We start from the raw sequence: 19,612 nt of genomic DNA, 5'->3' as shown, positions 1-19,612 counted from the left end.
TACTACGTCAGTATATATGCTGCTAGCTACTAGATTATATTATGCATCTATTCCTAGTGGGAAGGAACCAACGATTGAATGACATTGTTCAGAAACTCACCAACCAAGCACCTTTTCGAAGATCAAGAACGTATTCGCTATCATCAAATCCACATGGAGACCACTTAACTACAAACAAGAAGAAGGGAGAAGCTTTAAACTGATAATTTAAATATAAATATATAAATATGTATATAGATAATATATGTCTAACAAGTTGTATGACATATATACTGACATAAATTACATATATGGATGGATGGATGGAAGGACGGGCGGGCGGACGGGACAGGACGGGACGGGACGGATCGATTATATTACGATATTATATTACGACTCCCGTAATATAAATCTTTTCATCGCATAAAGCCAATACTGGAAAAAAAATAACAACGACATGTACTATACTGTAGAATTATTTAAACCGATCTATCAATCAATTTAAGGTTTGTTTTATGGGCGATACCTTTGATATCCTTTGAAATCCAAGCCGAAGGAATAGATCGGACTGGAATTGTTCTAGGTAGTAGACAGTTGTAGAAACTAAAAGATAATGAGAAAATACAGCAAGATAACAAAAGGATGTGAGAATGAACAAATTTAAACAATTTCATATAACTTTATACTAAATGTATCCCTAAACCCTGTAAATAATTAATGGTGAGAAGAAAACTCGAATTTGTTTCTGTTTATTCACAATCAAGTAAAATCACTCTCAACAAACTGATGCCGACATAATGTATTTTTAAAACGTGTCTTATATTATTTTAGACACGCTCCTATTTTTTTGGACACTCTTGGATTAGTTTCGTCTTGTTTATATAAATTTGGACATGGTCATATTATTGTGGACATGCTTATATTGTTTTGGACATTTTTTATACATATGTCATTCCGTAAATGAGTTTCCCATTAAATCCCAACCACACTCTCTTCAAGAGGCCATGTTTGTGTGAATTACCCACGGTGCAACGTTTCTATGACTTCGCACATGCACCTCGGCAGAGTCAGACTTACCACTATGCAGATTCCCTCGTAGTACCGCTGCACACACAAAAAAGTTCATTTACGGTATATGATGAAACTACTAATCTATCACGGATTTTTAAACTAATACAGCGGTTGAATTGGACAATATTAATCTGAAATCTTAAGAAACTGCCTCAAGTCATCATGGACCCATCTTACGGACCAAATGCGTTCGATTTTCAGTTATGCTTACAGACGAGATGTAACCTAGGCTTATATTTAATATCGTTCAATGTCCGTTACAACCGAAGTACCGGTAACAAGTAATTAACTTAGTAATAGTAACACTGCTCAACATACTGTAACACTGTGTATAAAGGTCGTTAAAGGTAACGTTCATTCGAGCAATTCAATATGACTTAGGCACACATTAACCCAGGCAATCACTGCCTAGAATTAACTGCATCACCCCGACATGAGGTGGGATAAACCAAAAACGTAATATTCAGACGAAAGTGATTAAGCCGAAGTCTAGAATTCAAATGAATACAATGTAATTCACTGTTCGGATGTGTTGAGAGTCATTTTGCAAATACAGCTTTTCGAAAATGTAATGTAAAAATTACATTTTGCCTACGTATGCATCTATCATTCGAAATTAGATAAATATTTTACATTTACTCGAATTTTGAAGGTGTTTATCATTTTGTATATGAATATTTAAGTTGGCAACGCGTTTTCAGAAACTGTCTCAGGTGCATGTATGACTTCGCAAATTGTCTGCCTCCCTCTCTTCTAATATGGCGACATGTAACGGGATTAGGGCGGGGAAATTTAAGGTATTTTTATTCAATGAAGTCGTAAATGAATGACATGATAAAGGTCATTACTGTAGGCACAAATATGTGTACTACAAATATGTGAACAGTTAAGAAAGCAGTATTGTTCCCCCATTAACGAGGCTTTCTGCGTTGAGTTTGGTATTTTCTGTTATTTACTACTTTATACTCGCATAATAATAAAACACATTAAGAGCTTACATTTTAGGTCACCATTCCAATAAGGAAAAGAAAGTGGACAGTTTTTGAAGAATTTCATTCTGGACGCTGTTGATATACATATTGTACGCAAATACTGAGGTTCCTATAAGTCTTATTCCAGTGGCGTTACTTTGCAGCATAATTTGGTTCGAAACCACGTGTTGAAGGCTGACCTGTGCTCGGTTTAAGCTGCCTGATTTCGATCTAGATCAGGATGGTGTGAACACTGGATGATTGATTCGTAGCCCAATTATTATATCGAAGGAATGAGTTTGAGGATATCCTAACAAAGGACTTTGAAGCAACATGGTACGGTTTCTCTGTAAGTATTCGTTCAGTTATGATATATGACACATATACTAGTATACTTACGATAGTCTTACTAGTGTGTGTGACTGTTGTACATACATCATTATATCAACAATCTCTTGTTGTGTCATTTCTCTGCCGCCCTCTGTTTCTATGCACATTATATATACTGATGACAGTCTTGGTAGCCGTAGACCTGATTGTAGGATGACGTCACCCTCAACCACGTGACTAAATGAGTGGTGTAGGAACAAGCTTCTGATAAGAATCTGATGGAATGAAAAATATTAATGATGCCGATGTTATATATGCAATGAATTAAATAGACAGACTATTGCAGCAGTAATTACCATTCTTTATTGACTAAGTAGGCTACTTGAAATAAGTTAGCAAAACGATATTTTCGTACAATTCTAGGTCAGTGTTTGAAAATGTCTTGTCTGAAAAAGACTTTCGAGTTTGAAAACAGAATACCATTAAAATACGAAAAAACACAAAATGCTTCATTATAGCTGGTAAAATAATAGGTAAATTAAGCTGAACAACTATGACCAGGGTTTGTGTTTCTTGACAGATAAGAGAATGTTGTTCGGCCTGTTAAACAAAGGAAATGGCCTAAATTGTTAACTGTGCTTTCAATGGGCATAATGGTTGAGTCGATATCACATGAAGATAAGGTTCCACGACTAGTTTGGCACTGTTAACCTATCACTGTTATACAAAAACCGCGAAAAAAACTCGAACATCTCTTGAGAAATTGTCTACATGAAATTAATAATTAAAGTTTGCAATTGCTCATATATTGCAAATATGAAACTGTCAGCAGTCATCATATTATTGTAAACAGTTTGTAATATTAATATAATTTGAAAACCGGGAATTAAGGAAACACACCTTTTCTGAATTGACACATAATTATGTTGTTAGTTATGTAGTCATTCGGTGTTTGCAACGGAATGTACGATAAACGCAGATGAAACTATGCGACAAAGATTTATTAGAAAAAACTTTAGTAAAGCTAAACTTCCCTTCGTCAATAGAATTGCATCTAGACGTAAATGTTAATGCATCAGTTTGATATCCAGCAAATTAGTTGCAGAATTGGAAGTTGATTTTTTTTATATTTCAATAATACCATAGGTATGTTCAAGTAGACGGTGGCTCTATGGTTAAGCTGACGTTTGTATATTTAACTGTTTGTACACTGACTTACGTTATGACTTGATGCCTTCTCCAGGAGCTGCATGGTTGACCTCTGTTGTGGCTGACTGTCACTCTCAGCAATAGTCACGTCTTTTGAACACAGTTTAGTGATAGTATCGACGCCATCAACCTAACAATTAATATTACACACAGGCAATAAATAAGATATAAATTGTACATGTACTCCCACGATGAACCTTGACCTTCCCGTTAGGTAATTATTGTATGAAGATGTAAATATAATACCTTGCAATCTGTTCCAGTTAATTTCTATAATGAACACTGATAAGAACTAACACATGGATATATATGGTTACGATCTTCACTAAAGAATCACGAATTTTGTGTCTGTTTATATTGTTATCACTTCTATGACTTCATAATTTGACTGTAGCTTAGTTTACATAAAAGGAACGGTAGAGTGCATCAGAGAAGATGTAATAGTCTTACTGTGAAGTTTGCAAAATAATATGTCAAACAAGTACGAAACCCATATGAGATATTGACTCATCATGAGGTATTTTACCGTGGTTTCACTGTGTATCATAGCCATATACACTTACCTTAATCCACTGCCCAGAATGGAGATCCAAATAACTGCCAGACTTTTGCGAGAAGACTGTATAGGAGAGATAGGTCTATACATGTTGGAGAATATTATATATTTATGTATATGTTTATGTATACTTAACAAAATCCTGGAGTGACACTGAGGTCAAAGATAGATTTGTAATGAACGTGTTATGATCAAAATGATCAAAAATGCGGTAACTATGACAACCATGCATCACACAAAACAGAGAAGTAAACGAAATTAATCATCTTTGTTATTTTATTTGTTATAAATTTTGGTAAATCTTTGCTAAACTAAACAACAATCAGCGGACCAGCTAGGGAGATTAGAATTCTCCAGATGTTATAAGGAAATGTTACTAATGGCCTAATTAAACTCTTGTGTCATTTAAGTTTGAACATATTTGCATGTATCATCATTCTGTGACAAGATATTATCACAATATGAATGTTGATACAGTATTAGTTGTTGTAATAGTTACATACCTGCAGAGTCTAAAGAAACATAACGTGATCATAATAATTAACATCATAAATATCAAAGAATAACAATATTTCTTTATTATGTTATGTAATAGTGGTTTAGCAAAATAATCAGAGGAGAATGATGTCATTCCAATTGAACTGTCCCCGCCTCCACGACAAGTCCCTATGGGTAAAAAACCACTGTATGGTCGGAAATAATAGAATTTACAACTTCATAACACGCAAGAAATGTTGCAACGGTAAACAGTGTTATATGTGACTTTGAAAATACCATATTAGAGACAAATGTGACTAGCAAATCTAAAGTAGGCTCCTTGAATAAGTATTGTATGCCCTGCATAGGCTAGGCTACGGAGTTGTATTGACCTGGTTTGGTCTCGTTAACGGATATTGGTGTACTATGCCTCGGCTAGTGTGAATGAAGTTTGATGTGTAAGGCAACATATTGACCATACAAAATGAATATACCTACGATAGGCATACATGTAAGAAAGTAGACCTACTGTGTAGTACACACTAAGGGGATAGTTTCACGCACTCATTAGCCTAACGTTTACTGTGCTCGATTACAATAATACTGTTCAAGTATTATTATAGGACATGACAAAATGACAATATATGTTGGATGTGATTGTGTCAATCTTTATAACTTGCAATTTATGATTGTAATACTGTCAGAGTAAGTGAATAAACTAATAGGTTATACGTTACGACTATCTTCAACATTTTGAAATGTTATTCACATGCCCCAGTAATCACGTCTTGTGTAATTTATTCTCATGTGACTTGGTTTAAAAATAAGTCACACAAATTATTCCTCACTGAGCCTGTATAAATAACAATCACGAACGTGTGCCTTTATGTTCCTATTAATTCCTGTATCATATGTATGCAGGGTGTTGTAAGTAAAGCATTGTCATGGAACAGACTGCATGTTTTTTACAACTATTTATGCAACCTTATGTCCTTATGCAACTAGAAAAACTTAGAAAAAATATTTCGTAGTTTTAATCGTTCCATTGTAGCAATGTCCGTGGGGAAAACCAAGAAAGGGATTTGGTTTGTACTTCTTTTAACCCTGTTTCAACTGCTGAATGTCATTGATTTTGTGTTTATACACTTAGGACAGGAGTAAAATATTGCACTAATTATGTATATATAGTGCAGTACTGACATATATTATAACATTTCAGATTGTCGTAGTTGTTAATTCATGTTATGGCACTTTTTTCATGATAGCCCATGATAGCTTTTTAGTAAAAATTAGGACTGTTTATTTAGAAACAAATGGTAATATTGTAGGCGGCATTCCCGTAAATACGGCTACGACCAAAGATTGCTTTTCTTTTACCTTACAAACAAATTGCACGCTTTCTGATGTAACTTACTCGTTCAGAACTCAACCATACACTGTGTAATCATTTTCTCTTTCTAGTTATTTTCTTAAACCAGATTGGTAATGTTATGTTGTGCGTCGGGTATAACATAAACCTTATCATTATATATAGGAAGGATAATCTATAAATTTGTTTGGTTAATGATTGATCAATTATAGCTGTTGGTATCGATAATACAGTGAATGACACCTAAAGTATACAACCTATACCTACACCATGAATGTCTAACAGTAATGTTATCGTATTATTGGTAGCTGGTAGATGGCTTTCATGACATTACTCGTACAGATAACTTACAGAGCATATACGATACGGTAACATGAAATTTGTTTCGCTGTAATATTATTGACTGATTATTTGGTAGAGACAGAAGGACACGGAAATAAGTTTTTGTTATACTCACACCTTATGAATATATTAAACATATCGATTGTTTTGTAATTACCCTTAACATTCGATGTCTTTAATCTGATTGGAATATAATTTGGATGGACTGTTTCTGGTAGTGTACAATTGAGGAACCTGAAAAGGAAAAGGAAAAGGAAGAAATTTCTAGTTCATTTTCCTTTCATAGATATTTAATGTTCATGAAATAAATAATTCTCCTACAGCAAAGTTAGACGTGTGTTCCGACGACATGTTAAGTGTTTTGAATGAATGTGAATGGAGCCGAGTGGGTACGGAATAGCTTCCATAATGCAGCCTGTTTAATTATAGCATCGCCATGCGGATTGTTCGATCCATGTACCAGGTCAAAGATCTCTTATAACAATAATGCAGACATTTCATGTATCTAACACTGTTAGTAATACTTACCAGAGTTCACGTAAGTCATTTGATTGTTCTGCATAGAGTAATAAACCTTTGACGTCTTCCTCTGTTAATTCTCTTCCTTCCTTTATATCTACGTTTATCTTGAATATTGTAGGAAGATTACCCAAAGAAAGACCAGAACGGAGGACGATGTTATCTTTATCAGCTTTGCTGAAAGATTTAAACAGATAAAGATCAACAATCGGGATCTGCGGGAAGAACAAAAGAAAGATGATTCAATTACACAAGCAATTAATAAAACCGAGATGGCATAAAGATGTATGCATCAAATAACTATGATGTTAATGTTAATGGAAAAACATAAATTAAATGATGAACAAAATATAACATTGAAGTAAAGATTGGTGAATACATTTGAAGATACATCGTTGAATCGATCACGCATTATATAATGTTTAACAGTTTAATTTAGTTTAAACCATAAGTATGTTTATTGAATATCTATTTTGCAGTAAGATATTGACTGAATAGAACAATTTCCACAATTTAAAAAAAAAACACGTTTTTGACTGTTTCTTCTGTCCAGGGCTCTCATGGACTCTTCAAGACTCAAAGTTAAGAGCTTGATCATAATTGTTAACCAGAATATGTTGTTAAGATAGCGTTAAATGATGTATATTTTAAAGGCATGCGAAATATGAAACCCCAGAAGAGGTTTGGTTAAGGTGTATATAGTGCATCACCGTTGCACATTTATTACGAAAATCGTGTTGGGGCAATTTGAAAACTGAAAACGTATGATTAATGTAGAAAGGGTCGAGATGCATTTTTAGGCATATTTAGAAATATAAATCAGGTCTATATAAGTAACCCTATGAAGGCAAGGTAATTAATATGTTGTGTCAAGTTACAAAAAGAAGGAGGTTACTCCGGTAGCAATGGTTCTATTGTCCCCTGCTTAATTCCCCGGTTGAACCATTTCTTCCGGTCGCAGTGAGGGGAACATCCCCCCCCCCACCCCCGCCACTGAAATAGTGATTTAACTTGGCCGGTTGTGTCACGTTCGAAATGGCTACTCTGCGTATAACTATTGAGTTACAGCTACGTGGTACTACGCACCACATGGCTGTTATATTAAGTTAATGTAGCCTAACTTAGTCCATACTTAAAGATAATGTATATATATATCACTATGGTTGTGTTGATGCGTATCGTGCTTAATATGTATGTTTGAAGGAGTAACGTGTTAGCGCTAAGGGTTCTAAACAGCCTTCTCAGCTTTTAGTGGCTTTATTCTAAGGCTAGGGCCGTGTCCTGCGAAGACAGGTGGAGCTGTCCATGAGATTTCCACTTCCGAAATTCAAATAGGCCTATGTTAATGTGAACGCCTGGACAGTATGCGTTATTTCAATTAGCTTTAGCGACATGTTTAACGTAGAATCTTGTTTTCCCCTACAAAGTGATTTTACCATTTGTATTTTTGTTCTAATTCATGTTTGCTTTTGAAGTGTAATTTTTAATACATGATATCTTAAAATGAAGAATGTTTAAATGCAACTTTCGGGGCCTGGGAAGTTCTATTCCCGGCAATCTGGGAGGCATTTATGACAAACAAAAATGTCTTGCTACGCTAGATATTGTCATGATGGTCCCTTTTTAGAAATAGCCCACCCACTAAAAATGTGTTAAAAGGGCCATGTTATATACGCACAGCAAAGCATCGCAATCTAACATTTTGACATGTATAATATCTAGATGTTCCTCAACTGCCGCCCACCCACGAATTCGACAATCACTGTGTATAACACCATAAGAAGGCACTCCCCATTTATACCACTGGAACGTTCATGTGTTACACTGTTTACCAGTTAGGATACTTAGGTTAAGTGTTTGGATATAAAATATAACTTTGGTTTGGAGGGAGTCAACAAAATATAACATTGATATCCATGGTGGATTGTATTCATAGAGAGTTGATATATAAGCTGTAGACTTCTGAATAAAACCTAAATGGTTGTAGACAGAGAGCTCTAAGGCAATTGTGTGTTACCACATAAATGAGTAAAGTTTATTCTTTGGCTACCTTCACAGACACATCATATACAGATGTTGGTAATATTGGTGTGGGCTCAGCATATCTTTAATTAAGTACATATTCAGCTATAAAAACTTAGCATTACAATCAGCAACAAACAAACAATGTATTGCTTTTTTTTAGATAAGTCGCCAAATAAACGTTTAAATATATGTTGTACGATAACTAAAAACTAAAAAGTATGAATGAATATTACATTAAATAGATGTAAGTGTCAAAAAATTAATGTTTAATTAACGTCATTATTATTATATGTTAGTGTATATCGTATGTTACCGATTAACTTGAAAGTCGAATAAATGTTTGTTTGTTTTTTGCCTGAAAACAAAGCTTAATTATTTTCAGTTGTTGTGGAATATTCCATTCAGTTAAAATGAACTATAAAAGCAATTAAAACACAAACACTGGTATCGCTCTCATTTCTAAGGGAGCAGCAGTTTATATCGTATACATCAATAAAGTCTTACTTACATTACATTTAGACGCAATATCCAACAGCTGAATAGAAAATCTTTGAAGTAGCTTGCTGTTGCTATCAGAGAGAAAAAACACCTTAGAGCAGATCTCTCTGACACTTTTCTTGATGTCATCATCTATCTCTCCAGTTTGTTCCAGGATGCAGAGTATGACAAACTTATCGCAGTCTTTTCTTCCCTTCAAGTATTCTATTATCTTGCTCCCAACTGTAGCGTCAACCCCACAGCTGAATCGATACAGGTATTGAAGATCGAATGGATCTAATTTATCAAGAATTTTCTTCACTTCAGTTGTATTTCTAGCAGCAGCAACCTTAACTACCAATGCAAAAGATGCAAAATATTCACAAAACAGCTTGTGATAGAACCTTGCTTCGGTCTTCGTCTGTATGTATTTGACTGAGGTCATTACATTTGTGACGTCAGCTACTTCTTCCTCTACCAAGATACCAACTAAGATATAGTGATCATAAAACCCTTGACCAAGTCGTTCACCGAGTTTGTCCCTACCCCATGATAGTTGTTGGTTTTCGTTACTGAGGCCCTCAAACGCTACATTACTCAGTTCAGTATGCTCAATGTCATACTCACTCATGTGTTTCTTTGTGTTCATATCCAGGGATTTCTTTCTCATGTGATTATGGAAACATTTGATCATGTAGCGAAATAATTCTGTAACCGACTTGAGTGTTTGAAAATATTCCTTTTCGTGAGTCATGTGAGCAAACATAACAAAGAAGATAGGAACCTGACATAAGTCGTCAAGTATCGGGTTAGCTTTCAAAGCGCGTTTAATCTCCTCAACAATCTCTTCGTTAACTCCAGCAATAGCCTTACGAATGTACTGATCACGTGCTTTCTCGTCAAATCCAACTAATCTTACTAGCTTAGTATTATATCTGTCATATTCCTTTGGAAGGTATCTGGTTGTTAAGGATACGTCAAAATCCTCGAACAAATATTTTGTAATAATTCGGTCTACGTCACTTCCTGTACGTTTGTCCTTACCAGGATACTCGTCATATCCGTCCAGAAGTACCTCAACAGAAGAACAGCTTTCAATGATATTTTTAATATCACTTGATTTGATTCGCGGTTCGTCTGGTACCAAGAACAGTTTGATTGCTTTGTAGATAGATTTGACATTTCCAAGCTGTCTTAACCGGAGAAGAATCAGAATTTCTACGTCTTTCAGAGGTGAACCTTCTACACAGTTGCACCAATCATATGCAAGCTGTAGGGTTACAGTTGACTTGCCATACCCGGCCCCTGCTTCTATGATACGACGCTGTGATTTAATTCGGGAATCTGTGAAAATATCTCTGTAAGAATTCACACGTACCCATTCACCTTTATCTGCTGTTCCTCTAACAGAATAGAACTCTGTACCTCCTTCTACAAATACCTTATCTACACAATATAGTCTCTCCTTAATGTACGGTATTGGTTTGATAGCTTCGTATTGTATTTTATATCGCCTTTTCAAGGCATCTATTAAAAGAGACTTTTTGTCTGTGAAGAAATAAAAAAAAAATCGAATTAACGGATGAAAGTTACATTTAATGATGTCATGTATGTACATGCTCGCAGAAATAAATATCCAAATAAGACGTGTGTTAAAGTTCTGGAGCTTCATCCAAATCCTTAGGCGAGTCTATCGAGAAGGTGGAAAACGTAACTCTCTCTTTAGAAGTGCAACCATAGATAAAACTGCTGTGCTTACCAGAGGGTTTCAAGTGACAAAATACAAATCTTCCTGTAATTGAATAATGACTGTGTAGGAAACCTAAAGGTTTACGATCAGTGAGAGGTTTACGATCAATGCAAACTTCGGAATATTTGGAGGTATTCTACTTGTTGAATATATACTAAACTAATAGTTCAGTGAAAACGAGATATTAATCTTATCATTCAGTAGAATAACATTGAATGTCCCCTTTTATATTGTATTTCAATTCTGATTTAGTTTCTTTTTCATTCTTTTGAGGAGGCCTTATCGAAGGTTATCCAATATATTGTCGTTGATATATGAATGAAAGTTCCTATGATGTGGAAGTATTTAAGAAACAAGGCTGAATAACAAAATTCGATCGCATAACAATAATTTCCAACAAAGAAATCAAAATAATTCTAACATACTTGTGCGCAAAAATCAGAATGTAAAAGTAACAGAGATAAATCCATTGACAGAACATGGACATTAGAGTCAAACAACACATGGAAAAAACCTTGTTCACCTGTAACTGTTGACTTCACATTTTCAGTCCTAACAACAAACTTGGGCCTTTCAAATGACTGCGATGACGTCACAAAAGCTTGAGCAGCTTGAGCAGATGATGATAGTGACGGTTCTTCATATCCACTGGCGTGTTCATCAGATGAACCCACATCTAATGTTTCAAGCTTTGACCTAAGGTTTTCCATTCTCACGAACTGTCATCACCGATCTGTGAACGGATACATATGTGTTACCACATAGATGTTCCGTCAAAAACCTTGATGCAAGTGTTTTATTTTATTAGTTTCATTTGCAAAGCTCGTCCCAATATGACACAAATAATGCTAGATATACAGTTTGGCAAACGGGGAAACTAATCTACACATTATGTAATTTGGAAATAATGAGATAATATGAGATAATACTCAATTGGTTTAATGTAACCAAGCGATGCTTAGGAACCAAATGTCTAACACTACGGGAAGTGCAAATGGTACTACATATGCACAACAGCAGAAACCTTAACCGTCCGCATGAAGCTAATACGCGACCACTGAGTATACATGTACTATAACTAATATCAATAAAAAATTATCAGACCACTAAAACTTTTATCTGATTTATATGAATCTCTATTTACACAAGAGATACCTTCGGACTGACACGATAGGATAAGGTTGAACTTTCGGAATTTCTGTGAATATACCTATTTCTTCACTTAAGTGTTGTAGAAGGGGGGGGGGGGAGATTTATGAATTATTGCCTTCGAATGAAAAGTTATGTTGCTCTTCTGGTCGATGTTCACTAAAACCACAATATTGACCACATGAAAGACATAAGCTAGGCGACGACCGATAAGATTACCGAAAACTTGCAACCCAATGCAGTGTTTTTATGCAAAGTTTACATTGTCTGTGAATGTTTCCTTTGAATCAGTGTCAGATGAAGGCAATTTGGTCATGGTATGTGGGTACAATGTTGTTGAAAATACATTAATAATAAAGTGAAATATTGAACTACTTTCTGATCCTAGCAATAAATGTTTTTTTTTTTGTCAATTACATTACTCTGAGGTTTTTGCAAGCATTTTGTTTGGAGCCCCTCAATCCGGCCAAAAATGTAAACGAAATTAGTTCATTTGTAAAATGAAGTTTTTCGTTCATTTCATTTATTTGATGTTGTTGCGATTAAAGTTGACAAAATGGAATTAGCAAAGATCATGTGAGGTTAAATTAAGTTTTGTATCACAGAACAGGCTCGAGTGATATCCCGATAAGTATTGTATTATGATACCTAGTTCAAACAAACAGATTCACAATCAATACAAAAATGTATGTCCTGAACTTCTTATGGACCGAATTCTTTGAATGAGGATGACGTTTTAAGCTTGATATTTAAGACCTGAAGACACATTGTTCTAACGTTAAACAAACATTCTAACCCCTCATAACTACACATGAGACGAATTATATGGTTTATTGCGCAATATTAAGCTGACATGATCTATATGCAAAATTAGATGATTTTATTAGTATAGAAAGTATTAACACTACAATAAAATGTTAAGTAAATATGCTACAAAATAAGGTGTTTCAGTCAAGTCAAGTCATTATCCTGCTGCATGCGTTTTTGTTTAACTAACACTAAATATAGACAGTAACAAAAGAGATCATGAACGGGAGAGCAGGGGGCAGTCCCTTCCCTGGATGGAACTGGTATTATCACCACTGTTTCGTCAATGCTGCCTAGTGATAGTTGATATATTCAGTCTGGTTGGCATTTCACACATTAAAATGTCTTAAGAAGCAAAAACCGCATGGATTTCAAAATGCTTGATGAGGTTTTACTTTTGTCACATCACTTATGTAACAATTGGACCATTTTATCACATCAGTGTTCAGAATGGAATTGCGGCAATTATATGGATGGAAAAAAAACTACTATCCTGGTTTGAATGATTGTGAATTACAGTATCTGCGTCAAAATCTGTTGCAGAGAAAGTCGTCTTGTTCAAGGCTAAGCAAGTTCTTTGGAAAACAATAGTAGTATAAATGGAAAATACACCCGTTGGACTATCTGTTTTCAGATTGATATTAATGTAAGGCAACTCAGAAATATTTACTAACACTAAATATTAGCAGTAACAAAAGAAGTCATGAACGGGAGAGCAAGGGAAAGTCCCTTTCCTACGAATACTAACATACATCAAGTTCAAACAGAATCAAAACCTGTGTCGCTCCTTCTCACTTTAAAATTTCCCCCAGCTGTTTTTTAAATGTATTATGGTCAGATCAATTCCTACAATTAACCAACTGTATATATGACAGGATAAATGCTTCATTCATTGTAAGTAATAAATCTTGTTAATCCCTAAAAAGACATACCACGTTCATCCGATTAAGTACCCAAGCCATTGGCCTGCTGCATACGTATGACAATTATCCATTAAGATATATGAATCAAATTAAATACGTTCAAAATTCCGTCCGTAATGTAAATTAAAGGGAACCGTTAACATTACATACATTTGATCAACCAGACAGCTGATGCGCGGTGGCAAGTTGATATTATCTGAATAAGGTATACAAGACGCCCATAGTAACTGTAGCAGACAGGCAATTCATTGACACTTAACATCATATGACACACCACAGCCGAATGTGATCATTGTCCGTATTCTGTGGCATGCGATTACATCGTTTAATGTTAAAGCTCTTCGATCTCTGTAACAGTCCACTGTATATTTCGAAGCAGACTACATTTGCTTAAATGAAAAACATTTACGTCTCCAGTTCGCAGCAACCATTTTTGGATTTTATTATTTTAAAGGGAATTTTCTGCACTCATATATACTTCCTCTGATAATGTAGCTGAAAATCTGATTTGGATTTCTGTCAAACAATAATTTATAAGAAAATGTTTTCCGGCAAAGCTAGCGACAATATATTATGAAGTTAATGTCCTGTTTTATGTGTATTTATGATCAAAGACAGTTGATATCAGATAAACTTTCAATAGTTTAATACTTCTATCATCAGGAATGATGTCTTGCTTTCATGTTGGGAAATAACCTTTTTCAGCGACCAACAATTCACATCTTTAAATCTTCCTTCACACAGGTAAAACAAAATTACTGCTCTTACAATTTGTCCTTTGAGCATACAAGTATATGATGTGAAGTATTATGTTAGGGGGGGGGGGATGAGATGGTGTTATAGAAGGGTGGAAGTATATGGAGACAATAATAACCTGGCGTATAGAAACCAGTCTTGAAGTTCACTTTTAACACGTATATTCCATTCGTAGGTGTCCGCTTCACAGATGACAGAAACATTTCCGATGAGAAACATCACTGAACTTGATCTTTACGTACCGATGAAGGGGAATACTCAAACAAAGAGGCACAGAGGTTACATATGAGACTGCACGTGTAAAGAAGAGCACATCACTTGGTATGATAATCTCATTCAACAAAATATGACATACTTCTAGGCAAAGCATTGGCTTTTGTTTGTGGTAAAATGACTTTTGTAGAGCCATTAAAACTCAATCTTTGTCTACGTTAGGTTAATTTGAGGCAGATTAATGTGTATACTCAATGTTACTTACCTAAAGATCCAGGATATATCATAAGGCTTGATGACTTGAGGTAACAAGGCTGAATCATGGTCGATATTAAATATTTCAAAGGATCTGGTTCAGTTTCTTACATCGTATGATCGAACGTCTGATAGTTACTGGCTCTTTCCATGATTGAGATGTTAACGTGGTGAAACATTCTATGTGCATTTCTCAAACATAAGATTATTTGCACGGGAAGAAAACGTCATTTAAAAGTATCTAAAGTCCAGAGAACACCACTTTGCTTCTTTTATTACACCACGAAGACTTGTAAATATAAAATCATATAACCAAATATGGATTTTATGGGAACGAAAAATCCGGCAACTACCAAACAAGTACTTAAAGGGGATATGCCTACTTACATTTTGACATATAAATCATATTATTAGTTATATGCAATGATGTTGAATTGATAAAAAAAATAAGCTGAATGCATTGTGATTCTGAAAATTTATTTAAGCACTATAATATATACAATACACATTTATACGAACACATTCGTGTCATTAGTCACACAGACCGCATATCGTCAAGTAGTGATGAATGTGCAAAAAATGAGTTTTGATTAAACTTGCTCTAAAGATTTTTACATTTTTACTTTAGTATATCGTAATTTAAAAAGGATCTTTTTTACCGAAAGTTGTCAATATATTCAATATAACAAATAGAACTTTGAGTTGGCATATTTGTTGCTCATCGAAACAAATTAGTAACTTTAGTGTAAACATATTCGTCGTTTTGTCATGTCGTTTTTCAGTTAAAGTTAGACATTCGTCACACATTCGTTACTAAATTTTCAAGTTTCTTCCTGTCACAGACTAGTTGTCGTCGCTTTACTGTGTGAAGTAGCCATAGGGTTACACCGTGAAAGTTCACTGTCAAATGGGGAAAGGCGGGGTGGAGGGGGGGGGGGGAATGTTAGTTGAAATAACCTTAAGATAGAGAGAAGTAATCGAAGCGGTAATACGTTGGTCTTATTGATGTTAAAAAAATGTCCACAGTTTACTACAATGTATGAAAGAGTCAAGGAATTTGCATGGGCTATACGCAGGTATCAACATACATGTTTTAGTATGTTTTTCTTGGGTTGTTTTTCTTGGGTGGCAATGATGGAGTCGGATATGATGAGGGATATGATGTTAAAGGGGTGGTATATTGGTCTTATTAATTTTTAAAAACAACGCCCACGTTTGGTTACAATGTATAAAATAGAGGAATTTTTATGAGTAATAGGCGGATATAAGTGTTTTAGTATGTTTTTCTTGGGTGACAAGGATGGCGTCTAATAGGGGTATGTTGGGGTAGGAAGGTCAAGGAGAGCCGGCAGCTGAAAGGGTAGTACATTGATTGTATTTATTTTAAAAAGAACCCCCAAGAATTTCTACAATGTATCAACTAGACAAAGTATTTGCATGCACGTGGTATATTTTATTCCGGTTTGATGAAAATGTGAACACATGCAGTTGCAAACATAATAGTTCCAGTTGCGTAATCTGTTAAGTCGGAACTCTAATGAAGGACACCATCTACGGAAAATTGTGTGCAATTTTTCATTTTTAAGTTAGTGTAATACTTGAATGTCTCTGACAATAGTTTCTCAGTATCCTTCAAACGTTTTGAAAGTTTTTGCATTATACTATCCCCTTAAACGGAATGTATAACCTCGTGTGAATCATTGGATTTAGAGTAGGCAACAACTCTGCCATTGTTCAAGTGTTTTCAAGTTTTACTATAGTATTTGGCTGCCCTTTTTTTGTTTCCCTTCCTGTATACATATAAAATATATAGAGAAGAGTCATATAATACCTCAACAAGAAGAATAAATAATATAAAAGGGGATAAAATGTTAAGATGATAGGGTATCATATCGAATACATTTACACTTACAAAAGTTAATACATAAAACGATATAACAAACAGACTACAACAAACATTCTAAGTGCTCGGAGGGAATGCATCAAGCAGTACGGTAAATAAAAGAGTTTCTGTAAACTTATGTTCGGTATTTTGGGGGATTTCTTAGATTTATGTTCAATTTGTGCAGGAGACTTTTTAGTACAGTACACAAAACGTGATTCTGATCACGTTAAATCGTATTACACATTCTTGTAAACTCAGTTCTAGCAGCAGCATTTACTTTTTCTAAAAGTATATGGTAATCTAAATTAAATAAGGCCGATGTGTATTTTTGCCTTTTTGCAATATAAAATGAGTACCAGGTAGGCACTACATAGATCATATGTGGTATAATAATAGTATTGAAAAAATCCTTGGCATTTTGGTGAAAGAGAGACACAACGTAAGCCACACTAGATGTTATATAATATTCTCTGCTTAATAATGGTAATATATTGCAAGAAAAAGGTCAAACTGTCGTCGATGTATACTACCAGTACCCGTTTTGGAGGTTAAAAATATTACCTTTCCATAGTCCTGGATTTTTTTCAAGTAGCAGTTATTTGGTTCTCAAATCAGTATGACGTGGTTGTAATGTTCGGCTTGTTCCAAAGGGCAATATTCGTCGTTATAAAAAAAACGCATGGAAATAAGGCAAATTGTGCAACTGAGTTGTTATAATGATGAAAGTATTCGTCAATACGTGAAAACGAGAGGGGGCCTTAGGTGGGCATTCGTCACAAACCAGTCAAATATAACTAAAAAATAGACAGTATTAGGACTTCTAGCCCGGTTCAATCGTTTCTCATCCTCAAAATATGTAAGAATAATATATATAACTCATTTGGCCAAAAGTTCAAAATCGCCACTACCCAAAAACGGGGACGATATTGGCAACGCTTTTTTCACCACCAATCAATATCATAGAAAAGGAAAAAGATTTGTTGCTGTTGTCGAAACAATGGGAAATCAGCGAGATAGATATTTTCCTTTTTGGGATTAATCAATTAGTTTGATGATAAATTGTTACCATTCGAAATGTTATATAATACGTATCAGAACAGAGATAAAGGATCAGTGGCAAAATATACGTTAATCGCAACATTCAGTAAACGACACGACACTTTTTTGTCTGTTCTTGTTTAGTTCAAATAATTAATCGATTGCCGAAAAAAAAAACATTATGACAATGAAAAAAAAACAAGAAGACTTAACTTTGATGAATGTATCATGTGTTAATCTTACAAATGTTCTACAGTTCCAGAAGCTAATGAAAATAATTAAGGTACAATGCTTTTCCAAATGTACATGTTTTCTGCATTAATATGTATAATTGTGTTAATTAAAAGGCCTGTAAAAGATGATGACATGTAGTTTCAGAAACACAACAATATTTTGAAGTACGTGATTCCTGACACATAGGCCTATAATTTAATCGTATGCTAAAGTTGCAAGTTCAAATTAAATGTAACATAATTCGTGAAAAAAAAAGTGTGAAAGCAAACGAAGTTTGTCAGCACCACTGAAGACATAAAAGCAAAACATAACACACAGAGAAAAGAAAAACGTTCACAAATTGGAAGTCAGCAGTTCTTTATATTTATAATTTTACAAGGACCAAGACAAGTCTGTACGGATTTGCAGGAAGATACTACTATGTTATATGGAAAAATTACGTTCTCGTTAAGCCAATTATCATCAACATGAATAAGCCAGAAGAAAAATGTCAATTCATAATGTGTGATTGGCATAACATCTTATTCAGGTTGAGGAGAATCTGAGAACATTTTGATGCTATTTAATAAGGAAAATCCCAAGAAGATGCAGTTATTAGCTTTGGCTTTGACTATCCAAGTATGGTTTCAAATAATAATATGGAAATTAAAAGGTTTCGAATTTGTCAACCTTCCGTTCTTTAATGTAACGGACACTAATTAATATCAATGTAAGTACATCGAGACACCTAGAGGAGAGTTCATTCAATTAATTACTCGGAATCAAATGTTTACTTTATTTGAACAAAATTACAGAGGAAATTTTCTTAACTTGATCAAGTTAATTTGAGGTTTGAGAAATAAGAAGGTCCATGAAATTGCAAGAGCACTTATATAGCAATTCTCGTGTATACAATATAAAGTTGACTTTGATGTCATCAAAATCAATCACCAAAAACAAGAAACATAAGAGCAAATCGTATAACCTATTTATCTGGGTAGGTGAACTATAGGTGATAGGTTATATTTATATACTAACACTCAACTACAGTGTCTGACACAACAAGATTCGAGTGTTTTGAAACTGTCTCAAATTAAAACAGTTATGCAAGGCAATTAATAATAAAGTCGTTTAAGTCAGTTAGATACAAACACATTCTAACAATCTGGGTCTCGTAACACAGGAAGTGAAAAACAAACTTGTATTGAAACAAGTCACGCAGCATGATGATATTGCTTATATACAAAAACAACAATTAGAGAGTAATTTATTGTAATAATTTATTTTCGTGGAATATT

The 19,612-nt window shown here is 34.5% G+C and overlaps 1 protein-coding gene across 1 annotated transcript; it reads right to left on the bottom strand.

Moving 5' to 3' along the window:
- Positions 1-69: 69 nt before the first annotated feature.
- Positions 70-15,340, bottom strand: LOC139982684 (uncharacterized). Its single transcript, XM_071995727.1, has 10 exons — positions 15,189-15,340; positions 11,599-11,808; positions 9,357-10,873; positions 6,833-7,038; positions 6,462-6,538; positions 4,124-4,179; positions 3,571-3,690; positions 2,421-2,626; positions 506-582; positions 70-168 (listed from the first exon to the last, which is right to left on the bottom strand). Exons 2-10 carry the CDS (start codon positions 11,783-11,785, stop codon positions 89-91), a joined length of 2,526 nt encoding a protein of 841 aa, XP_071851828.1. The 5' UTR covers positions 11,786-11,808; positions 15,189-15,340; the 3' UTR covers positions 70-88.
- Between the last annotated feature and the right edge of the window lie 4,272 nt (positions 15,341-19,612).

Source organism: Apostichopus japonicus, chromosome 16 (assembly GCF_037975245.1).
Source record: "Apostichopus japonicus isolate 1M-3 chromosome 16, ASM3797524v1, whole genome shotgun sequence".
NCBI classification, from domain to species: domain Eukaryota; kingdom Metazoa; phylum Echinodermata; class Holothuroidea; order Aspidochirotida; family Stichopodidae; genus Apostichopus; species Apostichopus japonicus.
The sequence above is the reverse complement of the archived record's forward strand: the minus strand, read 5'-3'. Positions and strand labels throughout refer to the sequence as shown.

Coding starts and splice junctions, on each gene's coding strand:
- LOC139982684 (XM_071995727.1), bottom strand. CDS start 11,785: ATGGAAAACCTTAGGTCAAAGCTTGAAACATTAGATGTGGGTTCATCT. Junction 6,539..6,832: donor AATGACTTACGTGAACTCTG/GTAAGTATTACT, acceptor TTTCCTTTTCAG/GTTCCTCAATTGTACACTAC. Junction 2,627..3,570: donor AGAAGGCATCAAGTCATAAC/GTAAGTCAGTGT, acceptor TCATTCCATCAG/ATTCTTATCAGAAGCTTGTT.